This window comes from Asterias amurensis, chromosome 18 (assembly GCF_032118995.1).
Source record: "Asterias amurensis chromosome 18, ASM3211899v1".
NCBI lineage: Eukaryota > Metazoa > Echinodermata > Asteroidea > Forcipulatida > Asteriidae > Asterias > Asterias amurensis.
In genome coordinates, this window is record NC_092665.1 from 12,269,802 (window position 1) to 12,293,160 (window position 23,359).

A 23,359-nucleotide genomic window follows, 5' to 3' on the forward strand; every position below is an offset into this window, starting at 1 on the left:
GACTAATAGGCAAAATATATTAGATATAGATAGGTATTATAGACGAAAATGATTTTTTAATACTGCCTACAACAGCATGCCGTGTTCACATTGTAGTGTAGCAATACATTATACAATTGAATTAAAGGCAGTGGACACTATTGGTAATTACTCAAAATAATTATTAGCATAACACCTTTCTTGGTGACAAGTAATGGGGAGAGGTTGGTGGTATAACACATTGTGAGAAACAGCTCCCTCTGAAGTGCCATAGTTTTGAAAAAAAGAAGTAATTTTCCGGGAATTTGATTTCGAGACCTCAAGTTTAGAACATGAGGTCTCGAAAACAACCATCTTAACGCACAAAACTTCGTGTGACAAGGGTGTTTTCTTCTTTCATTATTATCTCGCAACTTTGATGACCGATTGAGCTCAAATTTTCACAGGTTTGTTATTTTATGCATATGTTGAGATACACCAACTGTGAAGGCTAGTCTTTGACAATATTACCATAGTGTCCACTGCCTTTAAACAAGTGTTGGCATGCAGGAAGTAGCGAAACAAAAAGCATTTGTACTTGTTTCCCTGTTGGACAGGCGATAGAGCAAGGAACAGACAGACAAACAACAAAAAATGATGGACAAGGGACATTTGACCACTGACAGCTATGGGAAACTATTCATCAATGTTTCTCGTGACATTATTATGATTCTGTGCCAAATTCCAAATCCAATTATCTAATTCCACCAAACATCTTCCCCTATCTGACCCCGCTAAATTAAACTGTGATTACTGCCACTTTTCGACTTTACATTTCGGTCACAGATTTTCTGAAAAGTGTTGGCATCTCCCGTGCACATCGCAAACCTCCCACTATGAACATGGAGGTAGAAATTACCTCCATGCTATGAACAAGTTGAAGGTTTGACCTGTGACGTAATGTGGTTACGAAACAGCCTGTACTCCCTGCAGGCACAATTTGTACACAGCTCAGTGAAGACAAACAAATCATCTTATGTTCTTCTTATGTGATTTGTACATCAGTAACGTTTAATGTGAAAATGAGGCAAACCTCAAAACTCTTTCAGTGTCATTTTAACCCGTGTGGTAATTATGACACAAAAAGTAAGATTGCTCATGCGACCTTGGGACAACTTTTATAGACTTATATTGTATACAACATTGTGAGAAACGGCTCCCTCTGAAGTAACGTAGTTTTTGAGAAAGAAGTAATTTTGCAATAAAATAATTATTTGAATTGAATTCGAGACCTCAGCTGAGGTCCCGAAATCAAGCATCTGAAAGCACACAACTTGTGCGACAAGGGTGTTTTTCTTCCATTATTCTCTCGCAACTTCGACGACCAATTGAGTTCAAATTTTCACAGACTGGTCTTTGCAAATAACCAAAGGTGTCCAGTGCCCTACCTCCATGCTACAAAGCAGCTCTATGAAATTTGGCCCAGGGTAAAATCTTGCCTGCCAAGAAATGCACTGGAGAGGACGAGGTTGGTAAACCTTTTTGAAAACAATTAAGGTGGCATGTCTATTGGCAAATACAAAATATATGACAATCGATGCAAACAATATACAATTACAAACAAACAACAATCTGACTAGGTGATGTGCACACTTAGGACTACAACTAAAATTCTACCCAAATCACAAACATTGATTCACAAACCAGCCTGCCATGAAGTGAAACAGAAATAGGTTCGGTCTATTTTAAAGCAAAACTGACCATTTGAAGTTTCCGCTCGATGATACGTCATGTTCTGTGATGGTGCTTGTGATTCCCTGTTTGTTCCTTGGGTTGATGATGAGTTTCTTAAAGACTAAGAGAAGATCCGTGGTCGTAAGAAGAAGAAGACGGTCGACGTCAACATCACAACACCCCCTGTACTTCAGTCATGATGTCTAAAGTGTATTCAAACAGAAAGTACGAGCGACACCCGTCGTTGAGGAGCCGGCTATACGTACATAAATAATTCAAGGCAGAAGAGAGACACACAAAATGCTGGATACCAATTTTCCATTCAAGTTATTTCTCTACAAGGAAGCAAGACACACACACATAATTCCATAGGACTTACCCATGGTGATCTGGAGATAGCTATGACACTGTCAAGTGGAATTAGACGTTTTATCTAAGAAATGACTTCCTGCGGGTTTCTGGTTGATAGAGATCGGACCACCACGCTGTTAGACCTGACGCGGGTAAAAGACGTACAGAATCGTCCACTCAGCAGCAGCACACAGCAGTCAGGTAGCTGGAGTTATTTTTTTTCTTCTTCAAAAGATCCGTTTAAAAAACTCCCCAACCTCTACTGGAAATAGTAAAAGGAATTTTCACTTGCGGATATCAACAAAGATGGGTATTTACTCCAACCTCTCTCCCCTGCGGGCACTCTGGCACGTCACTGATGGGGGGGAGATAGCAGCTAGTAAACACCCAACCGCGAAGGGGCACGGGTCGTTACTGAAATAGGAAGCGAGAGGTACGAGGTGGCAAATCTATATAAAAATGTGCACACACTACTAAGGTTGATGCATTAGTATTCTCGTGTAACACGCTGCTCTACACATCGGTGGTCTAGTGCGTCTCAACGCTACCGAGTGAATCTGAGGCACCTGTAAATAGACACAGTACGACGTATTGCTACCCCTAAGTCGCAACATAAGTGTAGAATAATTTACGCATCGGCAATGAAGTCGATTGCGGGCTCTTTTTTTTGTGTGTTGTCGGGGAAGTTTTTTTTTTATTACGCGCGATGCATTATGAAACGAGTGAACTTGACATTTCCTGGCTAGAATTTGATTATTTCCGAACGAGATCGGCTGCTGAGTTCGGTGCAAAGAATACAAATTGTGTTCGAGAGATTTTCTTTCAAGAAAATGTTTTTTTGGACCTATGGTTTATGGAAAAAGATGTGTTCATTCAAGAAAATATATGAAAATGTCATTAAAAAAAACAAAAATCTCAAAGGCTATGAGAAAGATGAGTAAGACTCTGAAAGGGGTCGGAAGAGGTCATTTTGGTTGGTAAGAAACTTGCAACAAACAAAAAGCAACAACAGACAGCACAACAACATCAAAAACATCATCAACAACAACAACAACAGCAGAAGCAGCAGCGACGACGACGACAACGACGCGAAGACGATGACGATAACGACGACGACGATGACGACGACGACGATGACGATGACGATAAAGACGACGACGATGACGATGACGATGACGACGATGATGATGACGATAACGACGACGACAACGACACGACGACAACGACGACGACGACGATGACGACGACGACGATGACGACGACGACGATGTATTAGTTTTAGTTTTATTAGACTTGACACTGGCATAAAAGCATACAAAACGATTATAGAGAGGCAAACAAGCACAATATATTATAGTGTTATCTGTCTTGATAACTTTTTGGGCGCAAGAATTTGCCCGCATTGTCACCTTGATGTTGAAACAGAAATCCATTTTCTTCTTGATTGCCCCTATAACAAAGACCTAAGGAATATTATGTTGGCTTATATTATTGATCATTACAAAGGCTTTGAAGCTCTTGGCAGGGAAGACAGGTTTAAGTTTTTGATGGACACTCCCAAAGAAGCTAATATTATTTGCGTTGCCAAGTACGTCTTTTTATTTACTGCGTCAAAAGAAAATCAAACTGTGTGATTATTTGTTTTTGTTCTAAGTTAAATTACTTTCCGTATGACTTATTCATTCAATGTATTTTGTTTTTATAATATTGTTAACCTCTCCAGAGTTATGGGGGTGTGTTCCAGTTTGGAATAAAACATAATACAGTACAATATTCCGTATGGCAACTATACATGTAAATCTCAGCTTCTGTAAACCAACTTGGATACTGGTGGCTCTCAGCTAACTTCACTTTTCTCGTACCAGTGCCAAGTTTAAAACAATATAGATGCCATGGGAAAACCTTTTGGGCGCAAGATTTTAACTTGTTTTGTATCTTCTGGATTAAGGTGATGGTATTCTACCAACTGACTTGTATCTACCTCTAGATATAAAGTCGGCCACCCTGTTATCAATCGTTTTGTTTCCTGTTGAGAAATAGTCACCGTAATAATGTATTAGCTTTTTTTGTGCTCTCTTTCGTTTTAATTGGGGATATATTGGCCATTTCGAATGTATTGGCCATTTCGAAAAAAAAAAAAAAAAACGTTGTGCTTACCGTTGTGCTTACGTGACTGGATAGACAGATAGTTTCACATGAGTCCGATACGTGCAGTTTAAAGTCGTTTAGTTAGTAGTAGTGTGGTCTTTGCATGAACTCCCACCGGCCCAGCGCTGAGTTGACTGGCGTACATTTCCAACATTGCTTGTCTTTTCTTTCCTCCCGTTGTTATTTATTTAAACTTCCTTTCTAGGGGGCCTTTGCACTATTTCCAGATTATTTATTACTTCTATTACTGTAGGGTTAATCGGGTTCAATCGCTTTGGATCCTCCTGCGGGTTTTACCCATGCTTAGAAGCCTGATAATATCTCTTAATAGCAAGCAGCCGTCCATTATAACGGTATTCAGTTGGGTGGTTAGAGGGCTGCATGCTATACACCACATGTGTGTAAACATTCTGGAGCATTTCAAGTATGGAATGAGTTAATTTTTGCAATTTGTTTTAAAGACACTGGACAACTTTGGTAATATTGACAAAGAGCAGTCTTCTCACTTGGTGTATCTCTACGTAATATAATGCACGAAACAAAATGAACCAACCTATGAACATTTGAACTCATTTTTGGTCGTCGAAGTTGCGAGAGAATAATGGAAGAAAAAACACCCTTGTCGCACAGAAGACCTCAGCTGAGGTATCGAATTCAATTGAAATATTTTTGTGAGAAATTACTTCTTCCTAAAAAACTACGTTCAGAGGGAGCTGTTTCTCACACGTTTGATACTATCAACAGCTCTCCATTACTCATACTAAGTAAGTTTTTATGCTAACAATTATTTTGAGTAATTACCAAAAGCGTCCAGTGCCTTTAAGCGAAAACATCCGGGGGTGTATTTTATTAATCCCTCAGCGCAGATCGAGAAGGGCGTGATAATGGTTTGATGTGTTTTACCTCCAGAGTCGTAGATTGGATCTGAGTACGTGCTCACTGTAGGGGAGCTGAATGTTACCCATCAGTGTGTGGGGAATGTGTAACTTAAGCCTCAAAGGGGATTGCTTGCCCTCACACCCCCCTCCACATCCTGACGCCCACTCCACGTCCCGACCCCCCCTCCACATCCCGACGCCTCCTCCAAGTCCCGACTACCCCCTCCACGCCGACCCCCCCCTCCACGTCCCGACCCCCCTCCTCCCCTCCACGTCCCGATCTCCCCTCCACGTCCCGATCCCCCTCCACGTCCCGACCCCCCTCCGCACGTCCCGACCCCCCTCCTCCCCTTCACTTCCCGACCACCCCATCCACGTCCCGACCCCCACCACGTCCCGACCCCCCTCCTCCCCTTCACTTCCCGACCACCCCATCCACGTCCCGACCCCCCACCACGTCCCGACCCCCCTCCACGTCCCGACCCCCACCTCCATGTCCCGACCCCCCCTCCACGTCCCGACCCCCCCTTCCACGTCCCGACCCCCCCCTCCTCAAACACCTCTAAACTTCCAGGGATATTTGAATTTACCCAGGACAGAATTTACCCAGAACTGAAATGCATGGGGCCTGCCGTCGATTTCACCAAACTCTTTCTAACTTCGGATTAATCTTAGGACTGAGGACGAGTATAAGCTCCGTAACCATAGACGTTTGAAATCAGTGAACCCATCCTAAGTTAGGACGGGTTACTCGTCCTATCTCGAAGTAGGATTAATCCTAGCGTTTCGTGTAATCGGCTTCTGGAGCAGTATGACTCGGATTTGTTGTGTCAAACTGACGCTAAATCCGAGTTAAAATCCCGCTAGTTCTTAACTATTTTCAGGGTCAGCTTGACCCGTATTTCGGATCATGTCTGACCCAGTGTTCTCGGAGTGGCTCAATGTGTTCACTACTATAACTCTTCTGGTGAGCATGAGTTTTGATTGTAATGGTTTTACAAACAACGAATTTAATTATACACAGGGCCCAATTTAATAAAAGCTGTTAAGCAGAACATAAACTGCTTGTCAAGTTTTGCTATAAAGCAAAACAATAAGTGGGTCACCAGTTGCAACAGTGTAAAGTTTATGTAATTTTTGGCCGGCAACCAGTTTTGGGTTTTCACGGTGCTCATCGGAAATTGTTATGCTTCACAGTCTTTATGAAATAGGCCCAGTGTTCAGCGAACGATTTGAGCACTATTTTCCATAATCTTGGCACGTAGCCTAATGTTTAATTCTTTTCTAAGACCACCGTTGAAGAATCTCCCAACGGGGAGAGAAAGTTTACTGACCTTATGACATCAAGTATGTTTCTTGGCAAAATTTTCTTCTACTTCAACCCTGAAAATCACTCCTAACTTATTAAGGCTGTCGACTTCCAATCGGTTTAATTGATTATCCAGAATTTTTTAGAGCAAACAGGTTCCCAGACTAAAAGACTTTTCCAGATGGTGATTTAAAGGCTAATCGTCACAACCTCGCAGTTCGGCATAATTCTGCGCAAAAGAACGATAAAAAAGACATGCGTAAAATTAATTTTGTCACGGTATATAGCGAGGCACGTTCTGTAATGATAGACTTGGTTCCAAGTCTGTGCTCGTGGCTTTTAGTTTGTATAGCCAATGCCTGAAATATCGACCTCTTGTGGAATTATAGCTAACCAGTTGTGCCGTTTTGGGTAGACTGGGCCATTCGCTCGGCCCCAGCGGCCAGTCTATCCAGGACCGCTGGGATGGGCTAATAGCTTGCACAGATTCTTGTTCAGGAAGTACGTCATGCGTACAGTGCATAGAAATATGGTGCAGTGTGAGTGTGATGCATGATGGGACTGCGCATTAACCAATGAGCGTGCATGATAGGTTTGCCCATCCCAGCGCCTTTGGTTAAAGCAAGACGCTGGGGACGAGCGAAACTGGGCCATAGCCTGAACATCTGACGACACACTTCGAGGCTAGTGAATAACGCCAGAGACCGGTCTCCAAACTGGCGTTTACATTCACCTTTAACCGACATTCTTTTCACGTAGAGACAATTTGGGTGCGTTCGTTAAGCTCCCCTGTGTGTACCGCTTCCCTGGGTGTACCCCTGTGCTCACTCGTGTGAGCCCCTGACAAGAGCTAATCGAACGATCACACTCGCCCTCTCGTGGTGACGGCATGCACCTCAGGTCACCCCCCAAGTTACACACTCCACAAGCAGGGCACTGGGGGCTGACCCAGGTGAGCCCGTCAAAGCTATTCGAACGTACCGGCGGGGCAGACCCGGGTCGACCCAGGGAAGCTTAACGAACGCACCCACTGGAGATGCGCAGTCAAATTCCACACCAACATTACATGCAAATACATCCCCATGTATGTACTGCATGAAATAATACCACACAAGCGGACAGCAGAGGACCGAAGTTAAGCTTTCATTATCTGTGTTTTGATTGGTCGTCGAGTTGACCTCAGACCAATCAACACTGGGTGCGTTCGTTTAGCTTCCCTGGGTCGACCCCGGTCTGCCCCGGTACGTTCGAATAGCTTTGACGGGGCTCACCCGGGTGAGCCCCCAGTGCCCTGCTTGTGGAGTGGGTCACTTACTTGGGTTCGCTCGGCCCCAGCGGCCAGTCTATCCAGGACCGCTGGGATGGGCTAATCGCTTGCACATTCTTGTTCAGGAAGTACGTCATGCGTACAGTGCATAGAAATATGGTGCAGTGTGAGTGTGATGCATGATGGGACTGCGCATTATTAAAACAATGACAGTGCATGATACGTTTGCCCATCCCAGTGCCTTTGGTTAAAGCAAGGCGCTGGTGACGAGCGAATTACTTGGGGTGACCAGAGGTGCATGCCGTCACCACGAGAGGGCGAGTGTCATCGTTCGATCAGCTCTTGTCAGGGGCTCACCCGAGTGAGCACCGCGGGGTAGACCAGGGCAGCTAAACGAACGCACCCACTACTAAACCCAAATACGTTAGCTTTTAGTCAGTGCATTTTGTCCAATAATCCAATGGAATCACTGGATCTGAGTAGCAGGTATCTGTCTTTATCCTTGCAGATAAAAACAAGGGCCCGTCTACGTTTTGGGTGGCTGATGCAGAGAAATAATCGCGATCTCAGACTTGAAATCAAGTCTACGTACAGACCCGTCATCAAGAGACACTTTGCCATTGGATTTTGCGCTTCGGGCTTTAATAACAGATTTTGCTATGAAATGATGTTGTTGAAAAGATGTTTATATTATTTATACGCAAAAGTAATAATGCCTCGAAATCGTGTGGTTTTACTTTTACTTCATGAACTAACACAGTCCGCCATTTTGTAACCGCATTCGTGGTATAATATTATTACTCTAATGGCGGACGTGTTTGTTCACTAGACCTGTAAAGAATTGCCATTGGTTGTATTTTTAAGTTTAAAACCAATAATCACTTTCGGATTAGGTAAGATTAGAAGCTGTTATTTTAGATTATAACCAATCCTGTAGGTATTTGTGTACATATTTTCAAACCTTTTTCATTTGACGCCGCATGAGGGCGCGGGCCTATCATGATTTTTGTTTTAAATCGTTTGTTTTCAAATAATAATAGACTGTGCAAGTCTCGCGCACATTTGAACTTCCGGGACCATTGTGGTCCCAACCTTATGGAGTTTTACGTTGGGGAGATTTTGTTTCGTCCATTACTTTAGTTTAATATAGTTTATGACCATAAAAATGACATATGTTGTTAAAAATGTAATACTAATTAACAACATAATATAAAAGTAAAAATACAGTCAACATAATAACGAAGAAAAACCGATATTTAAACTTGACCTCAGGTCAGGTTATTTGTAAAAAATTAAGAATTTGTGCCCATCTCTGATCACGAAACTTACGCAGACGCTTGTTTTGGCCGCGCGGGGTGGAAAGCCTTTTCATTTGTCGCTTAGGCGTCGGCTTCCTCTTTAAAATGTGTCACGCGTTTATCTAACGCCCTTGCGGACCATCGTGCGTCCGCGTATAAACCAGCTTTCAGTAGTTTCACATTCGGGCGTAGATTTACAAATGGGGTTTCAAAACATTTAAGATCAAACAAACATCCTTGTCCCAGAGTTTTACTTTTGTCTATATATAGACTTTAACCGATAATATTGTGTATTAGTTTAAAAAGCTAAAACTAATTTAAACAAGCTCGTATGGGTATTTTTGTTGTTCAGATTCGGCATTGAGAAAAAATTAAAGCAAAGATTTGATTCATAAAAAAATTAAGTTCTTCAGTTGTCGTGTTTTCTCGCTCCGGTGCGCGCAAAACTTGCACAGTCTATTATTGTAATATTCAACAAAGGGGGCTATTGTGATGTAGTGCACAAAATGAGTTATCCTGTAGTTTTGTTTTTGTTGGATTGTATACCTTTTAAATTATTCCTTGTTTGTCACGCACAAAAGCTGTGCTTCTCCCTGGACCTAGATGTTGCATTTTGTTTAAAGTTCCACCTTTTAATCTCTCTTTAAATATTTACAATAATGTTGATCATAAATTAGTATTACTCCGTATTATACGCTATTTGCAACATCGTATAAACGTATCTATATATCTATCTATCTATCTATCTAAATGTATTAACTTTTTAGTAGTGACTGTGATATTACCATGGAGGTAGAACCATGGTATTTAGTCAGGCAGCTTAGCGAATGGATGTGGACGTTCCGGACAAAAGCACCAAATTTTGTCCACGTGGTCCTTATTACCTAAGCTTTGCATTTTTGATAGGAACCACCTCACCAAGACGTATTATGGCGGCCATCTTGGATTTCCAAGATGGCCGCCATTTAAAAACCTGTTTTTGCCAGTATCTCACCTCCTGAGTCACCTAGGATCACAATTATGGTGTCTAGATATATATTTCCATGGTCAAGGAATACATCTTCACCACTTAGTAAAGCAACAGTGCTTTATTTCCTTTGTATGGCGGCCATCTTGGATTTTTAAGATGGTCACCATATGAAAAACCCATATTTGCCGGTATCTCGCCTCCTAAGTCACATAGAATCAAAAATATTGTGTCCAAATATACATTTCCATGGTCAATGGATCCAACTGCACCACTCAGAAGAGCAGCAGTGCCTTCTTTTTTTTATATAGCGGCCATCTTGGGTTTTCAAAATGGCCGCCATATGAAGAAAACACATATTTTATCAGTATCTCACCTTCTAAATCACTTATAACCACAATTATGGTGACCAAATATACATTATCATGGTCAATGAATCTAATTGTACCACTCAGAAGAGCAGCAGTACCTTCTTTGTTTTATATAGTGGCCATCTTGGGTTTTCAAGATCTACATGTAACCTATAAGTCACGTCAAATACATACATTTGCATGGCTAATGCATACAAATAGAACAGCAGCAATGTTTCCTTTTTTATGGTGGCCATCTGGGAGTTTTAAGGTTTAATGAAGGCCTTGAAAGCACCAGGTAAAAAAGTCCACACAGGAACCAATAATTGGCTGTCATCATCGAGACTCACTCACTCACTCACTCACTCAGTCGACCCAAGTTGTCGCGTTGCAGCATGTTTGAGTCAGGCTCTATGTCTGACACGCCACACAACTCTATCCTGCATACAGCTGATTAGCTCCTCCTTGTTGATTACTCCTGCGTCTTCAAGCAGGGTCTTTAGCATAGTCTTGATGGGTCTTCTGGGGCCGCACCTGCCGTGAGTGGGCTCCCACACGATGACTTTATTGGCTGGTAGCTCTGGGTGCCGTAGACAGTGACCAGCTCCAGGTTGGTGATGTGATCCCTCCAGGAGACATTCTGTGCCATCCGTAGCATCCTGGTGTAGCAACCACTGATAGATTTGGTCATCACCTTGTTGAGAGTCCAAGACTCACACACATACAGCAGGATGATTTCTATTACCGCATGAAAGAAGCTCAGCTTTAAACCATTGGGGAGCTGAGATGTCCAGATCTTCTTCATGTCATGGAGGACTTTCCATGCAAGCGCCTTACGGACTTTGATGTCTTTCTCTGTGCTCTGCATCGTGGAGCCGAGGTACTTGAAGTCGTCCACCTCCTTTAGTGATGAACCTCCTAAGGTCTTTTAGCGGAGCATGATCTCCAATGTTGTATACCATATACTCCGTCTTCTTGGCACTGACTCAACTCTGCTGAGTAGCTCTTGCGCCTCTATGATGTTGTCAGACAGTAGGGCTATATCATCTGCGAAGTCTAGGTCGGAGAGGGTCACTGGGCCGATTCTTCTAAACTTTCTTGGGGTGATGGTGAAGCCTAGATCCTCGTGTTCTTTGAGGGATTATCTCAGGGCGTAGTCAAGTACAATGATAAATAAAAATGGAGCCAGCGTGTCGCCTTGCAGAACTCCAGCCAATATTTTGAACGAGAGTCCATCCTCAGTCACAGGAATGTGTGGTTTTTTTCACTCTGCTGTCACTCCAATCTTTAAGGCAACTCGTGTTGCATGCTCCAACAACTTACAATTTGGGGATCTCCATTGCCTCTCTTCTGGCTCAACCCCTTTTTTGTTTCATTTACATGTTTAAGGTCACTAGACTTATCATACTGTACAATAAGCAGTTTAAGAGTGAGGAGAGTCTTGGCATGGAAGGCACTTCATGGTATGAGGCGAGTGAGGTCTCAACGGTGACATCAACAGTTGCCACAGTTGAGTCTGTACTTCTGTAAGCAGCCGAGACATGGACTCTCGACAGCCAATCAAGAATGCGCACTAGATGCTCACCTGGTGTAGCCAGACCTGGCTCAGATCTAACAACATCTCACCTTGTGTTGCCAGACCTAGCCCAGATCTAACATCATACCTGGTGTGGCCAGACTTAGCCCAGATCTAGCATCATCTAACCTACGTTGCTAGACCTTGCCAAAATCAGACATCATCTGACCTGATGTGGCCAGACCTGGCCCAGATCAGACATCATCTAACCTGCTGTGGCCAGACCTGGCCAAGTTCTAACATCATCCAACCTTGTGTGGTCAGACCTGGCCCAGATCTACTATTATCTGGCCAAGACAATGCCGTCAAATCAACTGCCACATCTGGACCAGATCTGGGGCAGACATACATGGTTGCTGGGAAGAGAGAATACTGGTCTTTGACAATTACCAATGGTGTCCAGTGTCTTTAACAGCCCCAGCTGGCACAAGGGTAGAGTTGTCTGGCAACTGGTGATTTTTCGTTTAAGACACAGCCAGTTTCATTCCATTTTGCTGTTCTCTCAAGTAATTTGAAACATGCAGATTCCAGTGTGCTATGAAATTTAACCTTTTGCAGTTTCACTAGGTGGGGTATGACCCAGGTTGTCAAATAGCAAATTTCAGATCCAGATCAACGAACGAAGGAGGTGAGATATTGAATGGGTTTCTACTTGGCAGCAATATTGAAAGTGATCGATGGCCTGCTTTTCCAAGTGGTACAGTTGCACTCCTTGACCATAACAATATATATTAAGAAGCCATTATTGTGACTCTAAGTGACTTAAAGGTGATATATTGGCAAATACGTTTTTGTCTTCTTATGGCGGCCATCTTGAAAACCCAAGATGGCCACTACATAAAGGAAAGAAAGCACTGCTGCTCTTCTAAATGGTACAGTTGGATTCCTTGACCATGAAAATGTATATTATTTGGTCACCATAATTGTGATTATAAGTGATTTAGAAGGTGAGATACTGATAAAATATGTGTTTTCTTCATATGGCGGCCATCTTGAAAACCCAAGATGGCCGCTATATAAAAGAAAGAAGGCACTGCTGCTCTTCCGAGTGGTACAGTTGGATCCATTGACCATGGAAATGTATATTTGGACACACTAAACATGTATGTGATTCTATGTGACTTTGGAGGCGAGATACCGGCAAATAAGGGTTTTTCATATGGTTACCATCTTAAAAATCCAAGATGGCCGCCATACAAATGAAATAAAGCACTGATGCTTTTCTAAGTGGTGAAGATGTATTCCTTGACCATAGAAATGTATATCTAGACACCATAATTGTGATCCTAGGTGCCTCAGGAGGTGAGATACTGGCAAAAACAGGTTTTTAAATGGCGGCCATCTTGGAAATCCAAGATGGCCGCCATAATACGTCTTGGTGAGGTGGTTCCTATCAAAAATGCAAAGCTTAGGTATTTAAGGAACACGTGGACAAAATTTGGTGCTTTTGTCCGGAACGTCCACATCCATCTCAAATATGGTCATAAGCTGCCTGACTAATTATCATGGATAACCAACCAGAGTATTTAAAAAGCAGCTTCTTCTTGGTGGCGCTAAACCGGTATTATACTGGTGACGACATTCGCTCGTCCCCAGCGCCTTGCTTTAACCAAAGGCGCTGGGATGGGCAAACGTATCACGCACTGTCATTGGTTTAATAATGCGCAGTTCCATCATGCATCACACTCACACTGCACCATATTTCTATGCACTGTACGCATGACGTACTTCCTGAACAAGTATCTGCGCAAGCGATGTGATGTCCTGGATAGACTGGCCGCTGGGGCCGAGCGAAGTGACGACATTTTCCAATCTAAACCACAAGAGGGCTCACTTGAGTGCTCCTGTCGGTTTAACGGGATCGACTGGGGGGGGGGGGATCAGGCTGGTGCAGGGGGCGAGGCCGTGCAAAAAGTAATAAAGTTGACTAAAAGCTAGACATTTAATTATTCACGAGTCTGTGTGCGGGTCAACCGAGTGTTTCTGGTTGCAGAACGCTTAAAATTAATTGAAACTGAGTTAAGCGTAGCTAGTTAAATGGGGGATCAGACATTCCTCCATGATTTGTAACCTACGTTTTTACTAATATTTATGAAATTTGCTTATCATTTAGTATTTTAAATAAATTAATAATAATTGGTGAAGGTATAATTATGATGAACACGCATGTAAATTTACTCGCTGATGTGATTACGTACCGCTATCACATTTGCATGTAGCTGAACTATTATTTGGGTCAAGGGTGAAAGTTTGTATACATCTGGGAAAAGCTCATTAAAATATCTGGTCACGTGGTATATCTCAGAAGGCAGCCATATTGGAATCGAACACGAACAGAATTCGGGATACAGAATTTACAGCCGAATTTGAACAGGCGTTTGAGTGATTTTTCTGACATTTTCGTCTCTTGAAAGCTTGCCCCTTGTCGTCACTTTACAGTCAGGTATGTAAGTTGGCCATGATGGTGTCAGGTTGGGGAAATTAGCCATGGTTTTGTTGTATACGGCAACTCAAACGCCGGCGATCAACGTTGTGTTTTTTAATCGTGCTGGGAAATGTGTGGCGTGTTTATGAAGGCGGTCCGGCCGTGGATTTTGGGGGTATGTCCACACACACACACGCACGGCGACGGCGTTCGAAAATATGGGCATGTTTGATTTTTGACTGGCAGCGCTTTCGATCAAATTTGTACTCTAATTTAACAGATTTGTGTCTCCATATCTGTAGTACAAATTAGTCTCACATAAGTTGGTAAGAGTTAAATATTCGTATTAATTTTAAACTATAGTAGGTTTTTATAGAATTTACAAAGATTCACCACGTTTCCTGGATCATATTTTGAAGTTTTAAGTTTCAATCAATTAATTCCCAGTGCTCGTGCTGGCTTGACAATTTGCCGCTATGCACTTTAAAGGTGTAGTGAGACTCCTCTATTTGTAAAATCATGAAAATGTGTGTAATGCTTTAAGTTTATGCCTGGTCTTGTTGTGTTTTACTAACACTAACTACCTATTTAGTAGCAAAGATTAAGAAAACTAAGTCTGAAAATGTAAACATAAAATATAAATTATCCAACAATGTCAGGTACGCTAGTCGGGCTTCTCTCAAGCCAGCCGAAGTCCTTTTTGGCGTGACTTTATAAAGACAAGTGTTTTTTAGTAAAAGTTTCCGTATGGCGCCACCACTTTTTCATTCAAAATAAAATAATATAGTATCTAATTTACCTGATTGATCCCTTTTTGTAAAAATGAGTGAAATTGTGGTGGCGCCATACGGGAAGTTATCCGATTTTTACATTAGGCGCTTAACAAATGTCTTATTATTAAATTATTATACGACTGAACAACAAAAATTCCATTTAGCGTGAAAGTTCCATTTAATTAATGAATTTTGATGGAGGTAGAAATACCTCCTAGATGTTATTTTTTGAATTTTGTACTGCTAGAGAAGTTCTGTTCTGTGAAGTTTAACATCAATTTGCTAGCTAAAGCTACATGTACATGTATCACATTTAAAACAGACAACATGAAAACATGTGGGTCAGACGTCGGGTTACATGGTCATGGTGGTCGCTGGTGGTCTTCGCAATTTACAAAAATGTAGGAGTAAAACAAAATTCAAGGACAGTTCTGTCCTGGAATCCATTTTTAGTTTCTAAACTATTAAGCGGATTGATCGTGTTGCGCACTTCCACATGTGACGCCAGATCCTGTCCACCATTTCTGGGTCAAAATTAAGCTTAGTCAAAATGTATGGTAAGGAGTTGACTCCCAAAATGGCGGAAATGGTAAATCAGTATTTTTGAAGTTTGAGAAGTTTGTTACGCGTCAACCTGTTTCACATTGCCCAAGGGGAGTCAATATTGCATGGTTTCATTTCATTCAAAATATTAATTGAAACGAATTCCAGAGTTTATTTTATTCTGTCATAATTTGTAGCAAAGCTTACCATAGAATTATGATCGCCGTGGTTCTTCCGGCTGTAGAATCCTTAGCCCTGGCGGCCTTACACTGTCTTTGGTAACTTTGTATATATTTTTATGTACATGTAACAATTTTTAAAAATAAACAAGTGCTGGAGTGTTCTATGTTAAGACTGGTTACTCCCCCCCCCCCCCTCACCCCTCCCCCCGAACAAAAGGACTATGAGGTTTTCAAAGCTCAAAGAAATATTTTTGAAAGTCTGCCACATCTGCTGATTGTTCATTTCTCAACGTTGTTGAAAGAAAAGGTGTATCGATGGTTGTTGCTGTGCACAAATGAACAAAATGATGTCGACAAAACTGTTTTGAATTATATTTGAAAGTTAGTTTTAATTCTAAGTGTATTCAAGTTACAACTTGCTGAGATCATGACATAAAAGCTTGTCGACTTGTAACCCTGCATTGACCTTTAACCTTTGCCGTGTCATCCCTTTTTGTAAAGCCATGTTTTTGCAACAGATGGTGATCGATCATTATGGTGAACTTTGACCCTGAAAAGAAAAACACATGTGGACTATCAAATAAAAGTATACATCATGACAATTACATGTGTACATGTAGTACATGCGCAATGAACATGTTCAAATGCTGTATCACTGTACATGTATACAGTGAATTGTAACATATGACACATACACAATGTAGATAAGTACACATTGAGTCCATATGCAACACTTTGCCCTTTGACCCCTGTTCAGAAACTAATGTTCACTGGTCACTTGGGATGCACTTCTTGTGGGAAGCTAGCAGACTTTCTCTTAGGATTGGTTTTGTATTAATATGGGCCAAGGACATGGAGTCATGAAGAAGATAATGTAGCTTTCATGAGCTTTTCTCTATCTACTTCAAGATGGGATGATTTGGTTCTGTGTGAGCACATTGGCCTAGTCTGTTTGGGTTAAAAAAAAAAAAAAGAACAGTGGATAAACTGGAATGAACAGACAAGTACTGAAAGGGTCTAAAATTGTCCAACCAGTTCACAGTATTTGTGAGCTACATGTATCATGTATCTTGTTTGTGCAAACTGTATGAATGTGTTGCATAGGATCCACATACATTAAGACCTACATGTACTGTGTACATGTAGTGTATTGTTTTTTACATGTTTCCATCTTCACTTTGTACTTTTTTAAAATAATAAAAATGCAATATTAAACACACGCAGAGGGCTGAAAAGTCCAGTCATAGTGACTACAACCTTGTCTATAAATTAGACTGATCCCAGGTACATGTAAGCATGGTAAGTGCTTAATAACCTGGTTATTATGCTGATGGGACTGGGATACATTTATAGTATGAGTAATGTCATTTGGGAATACTTCTGCACACTGTACTGAACATGACAAACTGTATCATTTCATAGACTCACTCTGATTTCTTCAATAGGGTTCTAAATATAGGTCTCGCTTGGAAGCAAAGATGAAGTGATGATTTTTTATATATCATACAGTGTATATATACGGGCATTTCCAAGCCAAAGTGGACATGACTCAAAAAAATCAAATTGTGCCTACATGTTTCTTTACACTTTCTTATTATTCCAAACACATGCCAGGATCAACTTCAAAACTTTTTTAAGGATTTGCTTCACAGTTTGATTATTAAAAAATCATTTGTTCGGAAAGTGTATTTTTTAGTGGGAAAACTGAAAAAACTTAGATTTTTTTCAAATGGGTCCAATGTTTTCAGCATAAGCAGTTTTCAATGAAAGTCATTACATTTTATATCCATGAAATATGGTGTACAAGAAATTATCATCCAATTTTAACCATCACCCTCCACTTTTCCTTTCATGGCTTACCTTCAGATACATATGCACACCCATAAAAATGTCAAAAAAGAAGTTTATCATGACACATGCATGAGTGGATAGATCATTTTATTGAAGCAAACACTCCACATGTACAGAAAATAAAAAAATGTTAAAATGTACACCTTAGATAAAACTACAGTATCTACATGTATTTAACTCTGAGCTCATTCGCAATATTTTGTGACCTACTGTGGATGAGGTGTATTGACACCCCTATGTGATTACAAAACATCAAGTACATTGTAGGCCTACATGTAACACTTGTGCAGGCAATGGGGACTGAGCGGATTTTTTTGTTTTCTGTTTTTTTTTTTTTTTTTTTTTTTTGGGTCGATCTTCACTGGTTTGCTATAGATTTTGCTATATGTACATGTATGCATAGCATGCAGTGTTTTGTCATGTATGTAAAAACATGGTGTGATAAGATGGCTGCTTGCGTCCACAAACTGGTCTCATAAACTAAGTGGCATTCTGGGGGGTTTATACTTTGTAATTTATGTTCAATTCAAATTTACATCGCACATGTACATAAAGTATAAGTGTGGATCAAACACTTGTCCACATGATTTTCATTGACTGGTAAAGTTTGTATTTAAATCGTCATGTCAGTGCTAAATTAGCATTAAAGTTACACATGCGTTTGAAAGTTTTAAAAGGTCCTACGACTTGCTAAAAAGTAGCCCCTATGCAAAATTACAAAACAATGCTTTTACAATGACAAGACGATATTACCACCTTAAAATAAAATATACCATGTATCCAAAAGGACAAAGCAGTAATGGTTTTGTAAAGGTCTTGCTTAAGAACACAAGTGTCAAGAAGTGGACTCGAACCCACACTCTGCTAATCAGAAACACCAGAGCTTGAGTCCAGTGCACTTGACCGCTCGCCTAGAAAGAGCCCCAATCAAAGATTGAAAATATAAGAAACTTTTCATGACTAACTTTCTGTTTCTGTTTCTCATACAGGTCCTCTGCCTCTAGACTTCTCAAAGTCCCTTTCCTCCACAGAAGCTCACCCTCCACACGTGAAGCGCCATGTCCGAGACGTTGAACTTCGGCCCCCAGTGGCTGCGTGCGTTGTCCACCGGCACCAGCGTCACCTCACCCCCACCATCTCCGGGTATAGGAATCCCTGCGGGTCTACCGCCCTCTACCGTACCGACGCAGTTCAAACTTGCCGAACACCGCTACGGTAGGGAGGAGATGCTGGCGTTGTATCGTAAGAGTGAGAAGATGCCTTGCAGCTTGGAAGACGTCACATCAATTGCGAAGAGGGAAGCGCTCACACCGATGGCACTGTTGCCTCTAAACGATGAAGAACAGGTTAGTCGGCATCTACTTGGTTCTTTCCTTCTAACGCTTTTTCAAAACTGGGGGGGGGGGGGCATTTCAGATCTGAATTTTGAGGGGAATAATAATTATTGTGAGTTATTACCAATAGTGTTCACTACCTTTAATGAATATGTGATTTGTTTTTGGATTGCAGAGGTGTTTGTCTCAGTGTGTGAACAGCTCAGTGGTGCTACGTCTGACTGGCAGAGGGGGAGGGGCCCCAGCGATAAGGGGGAGTCGAGGAGCGGGACGAGGAAGGGGTACGTTATAGATTCTAATGTCCCATTCGCCTCCAGGCTTTACGGCAGTGTTGACTCTAAAGGGCCTGGGGTCAATTTCACAAAGAGTTAGGACTAGTCCTAGGAGATATTATAACACCCCTTCCAAATGTTCTGTCTTTTGATTGGTTTAGAGCACGTGACATGATATGTCATAGTTTTACTTGACGGCGGACGTGTGATAGTGCATTGTTTGCTGTGTGATAGTCCGACGACTATCACACGGCTTGCAATACCCAGACGCCTTTTTACCCACCTCGAATCCAATCAGTTGTGCGTCTGTATTTCTGAAATGCGCATACGAATGTTACATGTACAAAGATGATAAACAGTCTGTTTGGTTGTTATAAAACAAATATTGACTGCTTTAACTCGTGCTGTGGTTTAAACTCTGACTCTCTCGGTGATCCCCGGACAATTCCATTTTCCCTCGGCTGCATCTCGGGAAAATAGAACGCTCCAGTGATCACCTCGGGAGTCGTAGTTTTAACCATAGCACTCGAAGCAGTCAATATTTGTATATTAAAACTTCAGGCTAGTTGTATAAGTTAGAACAAGTAACTCGTCCTGTAATTTCAGACCTAGGATCACCTCGGGAGTCGTAGTTTTAACCATAGCACTCGAAGCAGTCAATGTTTGTATATTAAAACTTCAGGCTAGTTGTATAAGTTAGAACAAGTAACTCGTCCTGTAATTTCAGACCCGACACTCATGAGATTAATTTTTGTTGTTGAAACACCCTCCAGGTCGAGGCAGAGGAGAGTATCAGCGAAGTGTGACGATGTTTGACGAAGAGACACCTGGATTCACTCGGGGTAGAGAGTTCTCTCGAACTATGAGCTGGGACGAAAGGTACGTGACTCGACCAAACAGTTGATGTAAAATTATGAGAAAACTGAAATATGGATGGAATTTTTCTTTTTGGAAATTGCCTGGAACTGGTTGCCGTTAAAGGGTCTAGGTACTTTTTGTAGGACACAAAACACTTTGTCCACTTATTTACATTAAACTCACATAGTTTGAAGATAATGATAGTAGAAAGCTTCCCTTAAAATATTACTTGCTGAGGTGCTATAGTTTTTGAGAAAAAACAAGTCACAAAAATAGTTTTGGTCTCGGCTGTTCGCACTTGGACTTAATATCGGTAAGTTAACAATTTGTGGCGGTAAGTTAAAGGGAATGTACACTATTGGTAATTGTCAAAGACCAGTCTTCTCACTTAGTGTATCCCATCATATGCATAAAATAATAAGCCTGTGAGAATTTGGGCTCAATCGGTCATCGAGTTGCGAGAAAATTATGAAAGAAAAAAACACCTTTGTGGGATGAATTTGTGTGCTTTCAGATAGGAATAAAAGACTTCTAGCTAGAAGTCTTTTATTATTTTAGTGAGAAATTACCTCTTTCTCAGAAACTACGTTACTTCAGAGGGAGTAATTTCCCACAATGCTATAAGAAGCAGCTAAATCTGTAATTCCTTGTATTTCTCCTTTCCAGTCAAGAACATCGTTTCGACAAGCGTCTCGACACTCGTAACTTTGAGGACGCTCCGGGCGGTCCGCTCTCTCCGCGTAAGCACATCGAGCGAGGGAGCGCGAGCGACAACTGGAGATCCCCACGGGACCGGGTGTCCCGCGCTGACGAGGAGGACGAGGGAGGAACATGGAGGCAAGCTGGGTCAAGGTCCGTGAGACCGGCGCGAGAAGGAGATGAAAATTGGAGGAGTTCAACAGGTTAGTGAGATGTTCTCGTGTCGTCTTTCTTAGTGGGTTTTCTAGGCCAAGAAGAGTATTTCAGGAGTAGGATCCGGGTTTGGACCACTTTCCTGTTAAGACTAATGCCCGATTCATACTTCTTGCGTATGCAAATGCGATGCGTATTTGGCGTGAATTTGACGTCACAACTCTGTTTTCGCTGTGATATTCGCAAGAGAGTTGAGCACAACTCAACTGCTACAAATAATTTGTTGCGAATTTGTGACGTCAACATTCGCATCGCATTTGCAGGAAGTATGAGCCGGGCCAAAGGAATTTCGCTCTACCAAAAACATCACAATTTGCAGAGTTCAACAAAATAGAAATACTTTGGCAAACAGCCGTACAACAGTTTGCTGCCGTGTAGCCAGGGATCACACCCAAGTTAATGGTACAACCTAGTCTTGCACGATACAGTTACTCGACACCCAGTGTGCAACCAAAGTGTTAAAGGCAGTGGACACTATTGGTAATTACTCAAAATAATTATTAGCACAAAACCTTTCTTGATTATGAGTAATTGGGAGAGGTTGATAGTATAAAACATTGTGATACGGCTCCCTCTGAAGTGGAGTAGTTTTTGAGAAAGAAGTAATTGTCCACGAATTTGATTTTGAGACCTCAGATTTAGAACTTGAGGTCATGAAATCAAGCATCTGAAAGCACACAACTCCGTGTGACAAGGGTGTTTTTTTCTTTCATTATTATCTCCAAACTTCGACGACCAATTGAGCTCGAATTTTCACAGTTTTGACATTTTATGCATATGTTGAGATACAGCAAGTGGGAAGACTGGTCTTTGACAATTACCCAATAGTGTCCAGTGTCTTTAAACTCGGCTAATGATGTCAGGGTTTGCCCAATTTCATAAAGCTAAAGTAGCAGCCCCAGCCACTTTTCTATACCTTCCGCCCGAGTAGTAGTTAAAAAAGCAGGACAGTTCTTTTCAGAACTAAGGATCTCCCGAATATCTGATAAATCAACAGTTCTCTAAGAATAAACTCTACCTGTCAAGTAGATACACACATGTATTATATATCAAACCAATTATATATTGATACCTCACCATGCAATGCCTCAAATCTTATATTCATAAGCCTGTATATACAGTTTTACAATGGCAGTGCCCTTCAAAATGGAAATGGCCCTGCCCTTTTAAAGATAAAATTCCAGGCCTGACTAAAGGGCACTGTACACCTTTGGTAATTGTCACAGACCAGTATTCTCACTTGGTGTATCCCAACATATAATGCATAAAAATAACAAACCTGTGAAAATTTTGGTTCAGTTGGTCATCAAGTTTGCGAGAGAATAATGAACGAAAAAACACCCTTGTTGCATTACTTTGTGTGCTTTCAAATGCATAGTAAAAGGCTTCAGCTGAAGTCTTTGATTATTTGAGTGAGAAATTCCCTCTCTCAAAAACAGTACTTCACTTCAGAGGGAGCTGTTTCTCACAAGGTTTGATACTATCAACAGCTCTCCATTGCTCATTACCGAGTCAGTTTTTATGCTAACAATTATTTTGAGTAATTACCAATAGTTTCCAGTGCTTTCTCTTCTCCACCATCAGGATCAACAAGAACAAGTTGGAACCATCCAAGAGAACGTGACGATCGAGAGAGAGGGGGCTTGGAGAGAGGGGTGGATAGAGGAATGAGGGAGAGGCGCTACAGCGGACGGTCTCGCCAAGACAGCTGGCATGAGGACGGCGGGGCCGAGGAGATGCCGGAGTGGACCATGGATGATCCGTTTGACGGTGATATTGGAACGTTCGATGCCTCAGGGGCTTTCTGTTCTACAAAGGTCAGAGTTCAGATTTTAAAAATTATTTACTATTCATTTGATTTTATGAAACATATCACTCTTGGGAAAATTTTTTTTTTACCAGTGAGCTGACCATCCATGTGACTGGTTCCCTGTCTTAAGCGATAGTCACTGTTCTTACAAGTCCAAAGGTTTTGTTGGATAGGTATGCGATGACACACTGTGTAGTGCACACGCAACAGCAACCAGACTAATACAAAAGATGTCCTCATACTGTAGAAACTTGAACACTATGTGGACTTACACATGTCCACACACTTAAGGTGCCTGTTTATTGAATACTGTAAACATTGGTTTTTACTCGGAAGGATTATTCATTCAAGCCAAAAATTTGCATAAGTTTAAATATTTAAATATTTGTTTTCCATACAGAAAGCTGACAAGGAAGCGGGATCTGGGGACACCAATAAAGAGGACAGCAAAGGGGAACAGACTGGTAGAAAGTCTAGCAAAGGTAGATAGAAAAAAACCTCTGAACAATATATAAATCTAATACCCTAAAGTGTTTGAGATTCCTGTTTTTCTTGAACCACTT

General features: G+C 41.5%; 2 protein-coding genes across 5 annotated transcripts in view; one reads left to right on the plus strand and one right to left on the minus strand.

Moving 5' to 3' along the window:
* LOC139950635 (neprilysin-1-like) overlaps window positions 1-2,504 on the minus strand; it is a 46,121-nt gene extending 43,617 nt beyond the window's left edge. Inside the window, exon 1 of one of the 2 annotated variants that reach the window (XM_071949413.1) lies at window positions 2,072-2,504. In XM_071949413.1, coding sequence (XP_071805514.1) covers window positions 2,072-2,075 — 4 coding nt within the window. In that variant the 5' untranslated portion in view covers window positions 2,076-2,504. Of the gene's footprint in view, window positions 1-1,719; window positions 2,018-2,071 lie in introns of those variants that run through there. The other variant, XM_071949412.1, reaches the window with a different exon arrangement.
* Window positions 2,505-14,147: 11,643 nt separating this feature from the next.
* Window positions 14,148-23,359, plus strand: part of LOC139950414 (GRB10-interacting GYF protein 2-like) — a 29,344-nt gene continuing 20,132 nt past the window's right edge. For all 3 annotated transcript variants that reach the window (XM_071949084.1, XM_071949085.1, XM_071949086.1), the window contains exons 1-7: window positions 14,148-14,279; window positions 18,600-18,956; window positions 19,120-19,225; window positions 19,990-20,095; window positions 20,741-20,976; window positions 22,571-22,803; window positions 23,197-23,278. In XM_071949084.1, coding sequence (XP_071805185.1) covers window positions 18,669-18,956; window positions 19,120-19,225; window positions 19,990-20,095; window positions 20,741-20,976; window positions 22,571-22,803; window positions 23,197-23,278 — 1,051 coding nt within the window. In that variant the 5' untranslated portion in view covers window positions 14,148-14,279; window positions 18,600-18,668. The remainder of the gene's footprint in view (window positions 14,280-18,599; window positions 18,957-19,119; window positions 19,226-19,989; window positions 20,096-20,740; window positions 20,977-22,570; window positions 22,804-23,196; window positions 23,279-23,359) is intronic.